This window comes from Lissotriton vulgaris, chromosome 5, assembly GCF_964263255.1.
Source record: "Lissotriton vulgaris chromosome 5, aLisVul1.2, whole genome shotgun sequence".
NCBI lineage: Eukaryota > Metazoa > Chordata > Amphibia > Caudata > Salamandridae > Lissotriton > Lissotriton vulgaris.
In genome coordinates, this window is record NC_141693.1 from 833,838,455 (window position 1) to 833,851,761 (window position 13,307).

The 13,307-nt window shown below is 44.3% G+C and overlaps 1 protein-coding gene across 2 annotated transcripts in view; it reads right to left on the minus strand.

The window, feature by feature from the left end:
• Positions 1–346: 346 nt before the first annotated feature.
• The window catches only part of ANXA7 (annexin A7), a 453,711-nt gene continuing 440,750 nt past the window's right edge, over positions 347–13,307 (minus strand). For both annotated transcript variants that reach the window (XM_086922337.1, XM_086922336.1), the window contains exon 13: positions 347–730. In XM_086922337.1, coding sequence (XP_086778463.1) covers positions 608–730 — 123 coding nt within the window. In that variant the 3' untranslated portion in view covers positions 347–607. The remainder of the gene's footprint in view (positions 731–13,307) is intronic.

Sequence of the window (13,307 nt, forward strand, 5' to 3'; positions counted from 1 at the left end):
AGAGCTGCAGTCAGACATCTATGCCCAGCCTCTGGTATTAAAACTGCAGATCAATATCACTGACATATTTCATAAAGAGGGAGGGCCGTTAACACAAAGGAAGGCGGCATAAGATGCCGGAGCTGAAAGGTCTGCACCTGCAAATCTCAGGCGGCCTACCTACCTACCACCAACTGCCTCTGTACACTAGCACCCAAATCCAAAGGCACGGATCTTTTATCAAGGCCTGCAACTAATCAGCTGATCCAAATAACTGAATGCCAAGATCTCAGTGCAAACACTGAAACCAATAATTAGGTTACAAACCAAGACCATCAGTTTAAAGAATCAATACAAGAAATGGAGCTTTCTTGAATAAATGTACATTTATTTGAAGTGAAAAATACATTTGCATACTTTTTAATTAAGGCAAGTTTAACATGTAAACAAACACAATCTAATGTAATAGTCATGATTACAGAGGTCTAATTAAAAACCATCTCAACTCTATTTTCATTCAGTACTTAATGCTTGCATACTGTATATAGACAGCATTAACATTCCCGTATATATGCATTCCTATTTTAGATTAATGTCACAGTCCACTGTGCTTAAATATACACTTGTTCTATTGGCCAGTAACTGCGAGAAGTAAACGTCGGTAGTCGCCAGATGTGTCACTCGAAATCATCGATGGAAGAGTTTTCTGATAAATCTGCGTAAAAGCTTGTTTGACTTGTACAAGATCAATCTGAAACATGTTTATAACAAAAAAACAACATTAATCAGAGATAAAAAAGGGGCACACTATTTTCCTTTTGAGAAAATATATTGGAAAAACAATGCACATTCTATTAATGTTCTATGCAGCACAGTCGTTTCGTTAACAGAACTTTTATCTAATTTGAAAACATAGATCATCAAAGTGTACATATTAAAAAATGAGACAATGTCATTCTTCTCAGTGCAATACAGTTCAATGCATATGAATTATTAAAAACTAACAATTAAAATAGCGAAAAACAATGTACAAGTTCAAACCCCAAAACAATGGGGATATAGAATTGGGCTATGCAAATTACGCAATTTAATGTCTATTTTTTGTGCAATGAACGTAATAAAAAATTAGATGCTGGACTGCAGGTTCACGGTTAACACATAAATCAATAGATTTAAAAACAGATACATTTAGATAAAAAGGAGACAACTTTTGTAAGTTATTAAAGCCCTTTAAGAATATTACATGTGTTATTGAGATCCTTTATCTCTTCGAGACTGTTGCGAGGAGATTACGTAGTATGTTCAGGGAGACAAATGAGTTTAAGGCTAAGAGTTAACCTAGTTCTCCAAGTCTATTAAATGTCTACTACGCTTACAAGCCCAAAGGAATGAGGCTACACAGAAACATACAAAAGGATCATGAAGCTTCTCCAGGTAGAACAGGACAACGAGGCACTGCTTAAAGTCGTGCCACATTAAAAGAGGTTTAATGTATCGGACTCTCTGCTCCTTATAAAAATGACAGAAGAAGAAAAGAAAGATGGAGGTCAGACTGGACTGATACATTATTGCATGGGCAAGTTGTCAAGTTACTATAAGCGTACTGTTTTGAAGGGAAACCCAGCATTAGGGAAATTAAGTTGAAGCAGAACCTTAATAGGATAAACCTATGCTGCAGGTTCCTTACCACATCCAGGTAGAAGTATTCACCCACTATCACTGGTGGGATCGAGTGATAGGTCTTTACAGTTATTTTTAACTTCTGGGTTTCCTCCCTTTCGTAGGCTAGCTTCGCCAGAATTAGTGCCTTCAACCTCTTCCTAGGGAACCTCGAACACGAGCTGGGGTTTACACTTCGCGCAGGGACTCCTAGCGAGTACAAAGTCATTTTAACGTATTCCAACCAGGGAATCCAATCCAATCCAATTAGAGCAAATAGAGTCAATGTTATACCTAGCATTATTACAGTAGAAAATGCTTTTTGTAATAGGCTAAACGCAATGGTCTGTTACCACCTTAGTTGTAAGTAAAAGTTAGAAACACAATACAAGAAGAATACAGTGAAGTTATAAAAAAATTGCAATATCCAAATACAGAAGACCAATTTGTATTTCCATTGAAATGGGTCTTTAAATGATTTTCCCCAAGAAGGTTGCATGGTTGTAATATATACTCATTTCTAAGTGCCTGTCTTTTCAACGGTATAGGTTGAAGTTACTCCAAACGAGGTTGCCATCTTGGTTTCTAACTTCATCTTTCACCATCATAGGTGAAAGAAGGACAGACAACAAAGTTTGAACCTTAACTCAGGGATGCAACAAAAACAATTGATGACGGAATGCTGAACAATGTCAAACACTCACCCAAAGTCAGAGATCTGGGACTAAACACATTGTTTTATTGCTCAACAAGCCAATCCAGCTTGGACCTAGCAATGTGCACATCAGTCTTGACCCTGCTCCTTATGGGAACAGTCCAGCCTGAACTGCCAGACAAGGTCCTCCATGGACTGGAAACAAGCATCTGAGGACCCGTTTCAGGGTATCACACCTCATCAGCCAGGATAGCTTGAATCCAGTAGCATGGCGTGCACGGGACCAGCGTATCCGCATACCCGTCCCACTAGGGGTGACAATTGCAAAAAGAAAAATTGATGGATCGAATGCTGAACAATGTCAAACACGCACCCCCAGTCAGACATCTGGGCCTAAATCCATTATTTTCCTGCTTACCAAGCCAATCCAATTTTGCCCCAGCAATGTGCCAATCTTCAATTGTTTGCAAGAGCTGTATTAGTGGGGTGAAGCCGCCTGAGGAATATCCACTTAGCTCTGAAGTGCATGCAAGTCAACACTAAATATCACATATCTACACTGGTTGGAACAAAACCTAGACTACCAGAATTCCGAAATTAGATGATAGACTACACTAAGACTGAAGTAAATTAATCTTCAAGGCTGAAAGGGCGTATTGGAGGGAAAGGCCACTGCAAAACGAAATAAATAAGAACCACACAGTGAGGCAGCACCTAAGCAAAGAAGGCATTGACCATACTGCAGAGGAGTACACAGAATACAAGAGTCTGTCCTTGGAACTCAAACCATGAACTCCTGTTGAAGTAGACGGCAATGTTCCTTCTAATGCTTCTGCTTGGTGGGCAGCTGTTCAGTGCTGGTGTGCGCTCTGAGTTGTGTGCACAAGTAAGCCATAAAAAGTCCCTTTGAGAGGAGGAGTGCTACCCCTAATTAGGGCGATAGAGAGGCAACAACTATGTTTACTTTTTCAAAACTGAGCTAAAAGATTCATTTTAAATGTCATTCCAACTATATTTGTTCAATGGGTACAAAGTTTCATAGAAGGTTCCAGAAAAAGTGGGCTCACGAAATCATTCCGTACTTCAGAATGCTGTGTTTGACATCATATGCCTGCTACCGATTCGTTTAAACGCTACTGGCCCTCAACCACACCTGATTGCTGCTGTGGTTTCTCGGTGTACATCTGCAAATGTAATTGTTCTGGCAGCTGTGCCTGCACGTGTGGAGCTGCAGTTGAGCTTCTGCTTCATACAGGTATTACGGAAACTCTAGGGTGTGCTGTAGGGTCTGGCTGGAGGGCTGGATCAAGTTAATCTGTGCTTAGATGTGGGATTTCTGTACCAAGCACTCAAAAAGTGTTTTTGGACCTTTAGTATCAGCAAGGATCAACTCCCTAACCTTCTAAATGTGTGCTATCAAATGTGTACTACAAAAAGCTATGCTGTGGCAGGGAATTGCTTCCACACTGTGTGGTCCAGAATATAATCGTAGCGCCACATTCTAATGTGCTCTACAACTCAAGCCATAGAGGGGAGGGTGTGTGTGTGTGGGAGGGGGGGGGGGGGGGGGGGGGTTATATGGAGGTTGGCCAATAAGGTGGGTGTAGAGAAAGAGAAGCATACACATCTGGTGGGTGAATTGCACACCGTGAAACCAGAACACCTGAGACTAATCCTCACTTGACCAAATTGTTTGAACCGTGGCAATTGTTTTATGTCACTTTCCATCCTCTTTCTTCATTATTACACCTAAGAGAACCTTGATATACATGACTTCAGGATGCGGCTGTACAAAACCTTCGTCAGTGTTTGATTTAATAAATGATGATGTTGTTCATGTACAATAGGAACACAGGCCACCAAAAAACTGCACATTACAACTAATTTAGCTCTTATGAGTTAACAGCAGCCTAGTGCTGCCTTTGACCAGGGGGCCACATGTAAAAGTCATGAGGGTCACATGCTGCCCCCGGGCCATACTTTGAGTATCACTGACCAGTGGCAGCTCCTCTGCTAAGGCGGAGTAGTCGCCCCACTGCTCTGTGAGCAGTAGTTTAACCCCTTAAGTGCTGTGTCGGTGCGTTGGCCGACGGCAGCACAACCTCCCCAATGCTGCGCACGACCATTGGACGTCCATTCAGCACTGGTTCCAATGGACAGCGCAGCACTGGGGAGGGATGTTTACTAGCATCTATGAGGTTAAAAAAACGAAATTGATTATAACTAGTGTTGTTATCATTTCAGCTTTCATTTCCTGGTGCGGGGCAGCCAGAGCAGCGCAGGAGGAGGAGTGATTTGCCCACTCAAAATTGCGCAATGACGCTTTGACCAGCCATTTTGAGCCGGCCAAACCGTCCTGCACACTATGCATGTTCTGCACCCAGGCTACTTTGGTGCAGAACACCCACCAGGCTCCCATTCCTTGTCTGAGCACCGATCCACGGCGCTTAGACCAATTACAGGCTGCACTGTAGCGCTGTGATTGGCTAGGGTAGTCAGGAGCCTGGGTGCTTCCTGTTCCTGCTTCCAGGAGCGAGTGTTGGTGGCGTGCGGAGAGAGTGGCGGTGGTCGGCCAGCCTAAAGGCAACTGTTTTTCTTTCTTTCCATTTAGAACCCTTCCCATCCCCCTGCCCAGCCACCCACTGTAAATAGCGTCCGTCACTGTCACTGACTTAAGCTATTGTTCTTTCGCCTTTTAGTCTCTGGGCTAGAGAGGGTCCCCACCCTAGATCGTATTTGCACCGTCAAATTATCTGAATCCATCTGATTTATTGACGTGTTTTTGTTAGGGGATTTTATAGAGCGCATGGCTGCCCACAGAGCAATCCGAGACTGAGGCTAACGGAGGTTAATGATATTGTGTAAAGATCCAGGTCTTAACCTTTTTCCATGAAATAGATTCCGCTTCCATGAATCTGCACTCCCTAGGCATAGAGTTCCACAGCTTGGGTGCCAGGTGTGTAAAAGATCTGCTGCCCCATCTGGCTCTTTTAATTCTAGTTGTTTTTAGGAGCCATTGGGTGCCAGGGCAAATACTTTAGTTAGGGGCATATATGCTACCAGATATCTGATTTTTACGGGGCCCTTGCCGTGTATGGCCTTATGCGTTAGGCAGAGTATCTTGAATTTGACTCTCGCCTCAATCGGCAGCCAGTGTAGTACTTTTAGGTGCTTCCCAACGGCTTCCTGTATGGGGTTTTTACACAGCAGCCTAACTGTGGCTTTCTGTGCAACCTGGAGTTTTTTTTATAACATATTTTGGTGCCCCCAGATAGAGGGAATTTCCATAGTCCAATCGGGATGTATCTAACGCATCGATTACTATCTTTCTGAGCTGCGGAGGGATGCGCTCCAGAATTTTACGGAGCATTCCAAGTAGCCCGAAACAAGTTCCTGTGAGCTTTTTCGCTTGGGTTCCCATAGTTGGCTCCTTATCTAGCCAGAAGCCTTAGATTTTTTATAGTCGTATTGGAGGTTGGTGGACTGCCTAGACACAGGCCAGCTGATCAGAGGCCTGGGGACCGCCTTGTTTCCAAGTACCATAAGTTCTGTTTTATCCCCGTTCAGCTTCAGGCAGCTGCTTGTCATCCATTCCACCACTCTTTCCAGTCATGGCCCTAAGCAGTCCGCATCGCCCTTGGTGTTGGGGTCAAGAGAGACCACCAATTGTGTGTCATCTGCATATGATATCATAGAGATACCGAACTCATGGGCGATCCGTGCCAGTGGCCACAAGTAGATATTAATCAATGTGGTGCTAAGCGAGGAGCCCTGTGACACCCCACAGGCTAGTTGCATAGAATTAGAGAAAAAAGTAGCCTCCATGACTTGAAAGGCTCTGCCCTCCAAAAAGGAGGACAGCCACTGCAGTGCCTTGGATGCCACTTTTCCACAGCCTCATTCGTAGGATTGAGTGGTTCAAATGTCAAATGCCATGCTCAGATCGAGAAGCAATACAGCCGCTGAGCTCCCTTTATCCAGAGTCATTTTGAGTTCTTCCACCGCAACCAGCAGTGCTGATTCAGTTCTGTGTTGCACGAGAAAGCCCATCTAAGTGGGGTCGAAACAATGATTAGTTTCCAGGAACTCTGTTAGAGCTCCGTTGACATGATTTTCTGTTAATTTGCCAATTAGTGGTAGAAATGAGATCAGTCGGTAGTTCCCCAACATGTTTTCAGGCTTTTGGAACTTCGCCTGCCTCTAGCGAGAGATTAATGATTTCGACAAATGAGGGGAGCAAGGCCTCCATGACCTTCTCAAACACATGTGGTGGGGCTGGGTCTAATGGGGAGCCTAATTTAATCATCTCCATCCGCGGTCTCACCCCATTTATATTGGTAGATGGGAAGCAGGTAAGGGCCGTCAGGGTGGGGTTCCATCCCTGATCCCCTCCCAGGCACGTAGTAGTTCCTTTCTCAGCCTGGCCAATGGACATACCCTTCCCATTCTGAAAGGAACTATAAATATCCATAACTTTTTGGGGGAAGAAAGAGGCTAAGACATTACATTTCTCTCCCAAGGACTGCCATGAATGGTTATTGTCTGTTAGGGAGGTTGGAGATTTGACAACCTTGAAGAGTTCCTTAGATGAGTTCTGTGCTTGACTGATCTTTAACTCAAAACATTTCGCCTGGGTATACCCTGTCTGAAACAGAGATCAAACTATAACCAAGACATACCATCTTTAGCCTAAATTAGTCAATGATGCACTGGTTGTGCCTCACAATGGAGGGGCTCTGTTTGGGGCATTTATCAATAGTGATGGCTGCCAGCATCACAAAAGCATCCAGCCAATTTGTGAGGTCTCCAAGGCTTAATCCTCTTTCTGTACTTTCTATTCTTGTTTTTCTTGCTACTTCAAAATATCTCCGCCCCTCCATACATGTTCGATCAGTGCAATAATGGGCATGTACCCATTGCAATGCAGGCTGTGCCAAAGATTACAGTTACCAGTTTTGCTATTTTCTGACACTTTACAGCGTGGGACAGTACCATGCAGGTAGATCAATTTAAATATATTTTAATACGGGAATTAAAGGGTATAAGAAGTTCTTGGTTGGGTAGAGGTGAGGGTTTGTAAAGGTTTTTTTAGGAAATTACATTCTATATATGAGGGCCCTGTCAAAGGCTACAGCTGAAACGTGTAGGCCATTTCACCTTGGTGCTATGTAAATACTTAATAAATTAAAATCTTGAGGAATGACCTAATTGGTAGTGTCGTCTCCTTCTGTGAGCAAAGTAGATACTGTGCAAGTGCTCCTACCGCTGCAGAAAGGATCAACTTCACACACACACACACCTCAACGCACGTTAACCAGTCGTTGCTCCACTCGCTACGGGTGCTTCCTCGGCGCGTGGTGAGACGCGCAATTACATTCCCAACTCCGGTCTATGACTCGCTTCAGACCTTTCACTCGAGTGCACTCAAAAAAGCCAATATGCGGGGTTGAGTTCAAGCAATTTCCAATTATTTAATGCAGCGCTTCTGCAGCCAGTTTGACAAACGCGTTTCAGCGTTTCCGCCTTCGTCAGTGTCAACTAAAGCTTTACTCATACTGATTTAAATAAACAAACAATAACCATGTTAATCGACATAGAAAATGTTCCGTGCATTATTTACAAGTGAAAACATAGAAATAAACAGTGGACAAGCTGTATGTTCAAAATAGCGGCGGCCTCTCGATAGAATTAATATCGTAAGAGTGACTGTAGGTACCGTTTTCGTTAACTTGCAAAAACGATCCTATTCCACTGTTAAGAGAAATAAAGCCCTGCATGGGCTTGGAAAGTAAGGTGAGTGAAATAAAGCCCTGTATTTCGATATTAATTCCATCGAGAGGGACTTCTTGTTTCATCAATAAGCGAACCATAAATTGAATTTTTCACATTGTTGTGCCTTAACACTGGAGGACAGAAATACCTCTAAGATGGAAGGGCTTGGTCCCGGTGATGTAACATATAGGAGCTCTTTTAACATCTAAAGGGTGTCGCATTCTTTCCACTACAGTATCTAGCTGCCGAAATAAGACTCAGAGCACCAACTGGGTGGAGGAAAATAGAGTGCTATCTGACTTCCAGGCTGGGTTCCGTTCAGGAACGGGGACCATTGAGCAGGTTTTCAGATTAGCACTCTTAAATTGGAAAATCGTGGAACTAGGCAAGGGCAGTCTTTACTTGGCCTTCATTGACCTGAAGACTGCTTTTGACCTGGTCCCTAGGGAGGAACTTTGGAGGGTGCTTCAGGGATTGGGGCTGCCCCCATACATTCTATCCCTACTTATTAAACTCCACACCAGTAATTATGCCCAGGTCCGATGGGGGAAAAGTGGGGAAACAACGGACAGGATACCGGTCTGTAGGGGAGTCAGACAGGGTTGCGTGCTAGCCCCCACACTCTTTTCGTTGTACATTAATGGTGTGGTTGAGCATCTCCAGCAAGAACCAGCGGACGCACCCTGTCTGGGGGGAGTAAAGATCCCTACTCTGCTGTTTGCAGATGATACTTTGCTTATTTCAAAAACTCCCCAGGGCCTACAGAAGCTACTGACCCGCTTCCAGGACTTTTGTGTATCTAGAGGTCTGGCTTTCAACGTGGACAAAACGAAATATTTGATTTTGCACCCCCAGGAAATTAGGAAGTCCCCCTGTTTTGAACACCGTCCCCTTGGAAAAAGTCTCCGAATTTGACTACTTAGGGCTTCGCATAACGGTTAACATGAACTGGTCCGCCCATATTGATAAGATGGTACTTAACCATAAAAAGGTAGGAGGTGCTCTGCTTAGGGAATTTCGAGCATCACGAGGTAAGTGGTGAGTCCTGCAATTGAGATCTATAAGGCCAGAGGCGTAACATCAGCTTTGTATGGGGCAGAGTTGTGGGGCCACTGCAACCTGGAGTCCCTATCTAAGGCTGAAAATAAATTTTTGAAAGATCTCCTAGCCCTTCCCTCGAGTACCCCGACGGTACCGGTGCTCCTGGACGTTGGTTGTAAGAGTATCAAAGACCAGGCCCGCCTTCGACCACTGCTTCTTCGGTCCCGCATATGGAGGGTCCCGGAGCTAAAGTCCTATGCGGACGGCCTAGCAGAGGTAATGAACATGGGAGGCTGGGCCAAGATGAAGTGGCTGAGGGACACTAAAAATCTTTTGGGGGAGTTGGGCCTGGGGGACTGTTGGTCTTCAAAATCTGCTCCACCAAAGGCTGACCTCAAAAAACTTTACTGGGACTGGGTCTCTGGCAAACTCATCAGGAACCAACACCATTGTAATCGGACTGCATCATTTTTGGAATTAAAGGATGTGGCTGTTTTCGAACCTTTTCTGGACTTAATCACCTTGCCAGCCGATAGGGCCCTGCATTTTAAACTCAGGGTAGGCACGCTTCCGATCGGGGCCTTTGTATCAAAATGGAATGGTGCTCATCGATCCCCCTTCTGTGCCTTTTGTCCATCTAGGCCAGAAACAATAGCACATATATTTTTTGAGTGCCCGGACTATACTAAACCTAGGAGGCATTGGCTTAAACCTCTTTTTAAACGCCTGGGAACACGTAGGCACTTGGTTGCACTACGTATCTTATTGACTGATACTGACCCTTTAATAGTTTGTGGTGTTTCTAAATTTTTAAAACATTCATGGTTGATTCGCTGCAAGAGACTGTCAGTTTCAATTTAATTCACTTTTAGTTAATTTATTTTGGGTCATTCCCATTTTAATCTGTCCTAGTACCTAAATGTTGATATACATATCACTGTTTTAAAAATGTGTTTTACTTGTATGTATGCTTTCAAGATATCTTGCATATCGAATAAAAGCTTGAATTTTTTTTTTAAAAAAAAGATTATATATTTATGAAGGGGATACACATTAGCCTATAAATAATGGGGATAGTGAAGGTGCAGAAAAGATAGAGTAGGGTACAGTAAGAAGAGGGTGATGTAAAATATGCACGCATGAAGCGAAATGTTGAATATCTGTAATAGGTCGAGAAAATGGACTGAAAGGTTTTTAGAACGAAAATCCTGACAGTAGAAGGTATACTTACTTCAACGTCTGCAAGTTGTTATTCTTCAAAGAAGTCTTTTGAATCATAAGATGTGTTGTGACACCTTCCTAGGTTCACAATGTAAATGGGCACCAACTCCACCATGGACTGTTAATTGCAGAGCAGGTGAGAGAGTATGTTGATTGATGAGTGAGAGAGTATATTGAGTGATGATTGACGTGAGCTTGGTGCACCATGCATATGATGCAGTGTGAAAAGAGTGGTGAAGGAAGAAGTCTGCTATCATCACAAGCTTTCCTGGAAGAGGGCAAACACATGGAAATTTACAGCACTACATGCTACGAGCAAACACATAAGTAACATTTTCTATTCGTAGTATGTATGGCTGTAGATACACATGCAGTGCATCGACTGTAAAGCAGTGTCCTCCATAAGAGATGAGTAGTGAGTAAACAACACATATGTTTGAAATAAAGTACTTACAACTGGCTGGCCAACCAAAGCCATCTGGCATTCTAAGAGTCCATGCAGTAGTGCTTGGAAAAAGTGTGTGGTGTTAACCAGATGGCCAATGTGCTGACACCACCAAGTATGATGTTCCCCAAAAAAAGCAATGAGTGCCACTTTCTTACGGCTGGAGGGCACCCTGGACAGAAGTAGGGCTGTCTTTGCGGTAGAAAGTTTTGATGCATTTGACTACTCATCATGCTATTTCATACCTAGAGATGGGAGGACCCTTGAGAGGTTTTGCAAAGTTTATAAAGAGCTGGTCAAACTTACGAAAGGGCTTGGTCCCGGTGATGTAATATATAGGAGCTCTTTTAACATCTAAAGGGTGTCGCATTCTTTCCACTACAGTATCTAGCTGCCGAAATAAGACTATCGTTTTTGGCCACTATAGGTGTGGCAGGGTATACTCAGACATGAGTTCCTTTCTCACTGCACCATCAGGATTCAAGCAAGCCGGGCCGAAGACGGCTGAAATGCCAGAAACCGGTCCCCGGTAGCTTGTCTCCTTTCTGGTGAAGAATTGGCTTGGTAGTTTAGTCTGCCCTGTTCCCATGATGCACTGGGCCAGGGACAGACTGATTTGCATATAGCCAGGTTCTGAGCTGGGATGGTGCAGTGAGATAAATAATGGTGATGGATCAAGCCCTGATCTTTGGACTGGGTAAGAGTGGTCTGCTTAATTCAGACACTCGGTTCATCACCACCCCCTTTTCTGTATCGTTTTGGCCACTATAGGTGTGGCAGGGTATACTCAGACATGAGTCCCTTTCTCACTGCACCATCAGGATTCAAGCAAGCCGGGCCGAAGACGGCTGAAATGCCAGAAACCGGTCCCCGGTAGCTTGTCTCCTTTCTGGTGAAGAATTGGCTTGGTAGTTTAGTCTGCCCTGTTCCCATGATGCACTGGGCCAGGGACAGACTGATTTGCATATAGCCAGGTTCTGAGCTGGGATGGTGCAGTGAGATAAATAACGGCGATGGATCAAGCCCTGATCTTTGGACTGGGTAAGAGAGGTCTGCTTAATTCAGACACTCCGTTCATCACCACCCCCTTTTCTGTATCGAAATAAGACTCAGAGCACCATAGCTGACGCACGTGAAAAGGGAACATCTTTGGGAGAATTTTAGGATTGTTCAGGAGGACAACCTTATCTTTGTGAACCTGAACGCATGGTACTTGCATGGTGAGTGCTTGCAGCTCACTAATACATCTGAGGGAAGTTATAGCCACCAGGAAGGCCATCTTTCAGGAAAGATACAGTATGAGTAATGAGTGTAAATGTGCAAATGGTGCCCCCATGAGCCAGGTGAGGATTACATTAAGATTAATTTGGGGGGCAGAGGATATTCTGGAAAGTATGGTCCTCTGACAACACTATGAAAGTCTAGACTACTGTTTTGCACTTATGCTACTATGCCCGCTAGCTATAGGTTTATTGATGCGTAGGCAAGGCCAGACTTCTGCAGATGTAAGAGACAGCAGATGATGTCCTAGATGTTAACCTTTCTTTGGGGAGGGGTTGGCAGGTAGTTGGGAAAGCAGTATTATGCATACCTCTTCCACTGTGACATGTAACAGGCCATAGTAGTGGGTCTCTGTGCTTTCCTCAGAATGGCCAAGCATTCCTGGGGGAAGTTTAACCATATTCTAGGACCCTAGGTGCCACATCGCTAGGTTGATCTGAATGGGGTCTGGGTGTATGATCTGGGCCGGTCTATGTGTGGGAAGGTCCGGCCTGAACAACAGCTTCTCAAGGGGATTGATGGACATCGACAGGAGTATGGAGTGCATCTTCCTCATGACGAATGGAAGGAGTAGGAAAGTAGGAAAAGCATAGGAAATATCACTGACCAGTTCATCCATAGTGCATTGCACACGGACAGTAGGTACTACCTGAAAGTTAATTTTGGGCATTTTGCTTTTTCAGAGGTGACAAACAGGTCTATTTGTAGGGTGCCCCAATGCAGAAAGTACCTGTGACCATGAACTCATGAGGCACTCTAGAAGGGGGGGGCACAGGTGAAGCCTGGCATAAGGTAAAATAGAAAGAAGAAGCCTTCATCCCAAGAGGGCGCATGACAGTTCCCCCATGAGCTTACTAATGGGTTAAAAAAATGGCTGCAGCTACTAAAATGCCAACACCTTTTGTTGGTTGGGGTAGGTTTTACCAGTAATTGTGTTCCGCATAGAACTCAGAAAGTGTTAGAACTGTTCAGGTTGGAGGCGGGACTGGGTGGCATTGATGGTAAATTCCAAGCTGTGGAGCAGATAAATACCACCTTGAGTGTGGGCTAGGCTGGCGTTATTCATCAGCTAATCATCGAGGTAGGGGAGGGCTCGAATACCACCCCTTCACAGGTGGACACCCCCCACAGCTAGACACATCATGATGAACACTCTTGGAGCTGTGGTGACACCACAAGGAAGTACTTTCTATTGGTAGTGATGGCCAAGTACCACAAAGCAAAGATAGCGGAGATGGGCAGGGCAGGTGCATA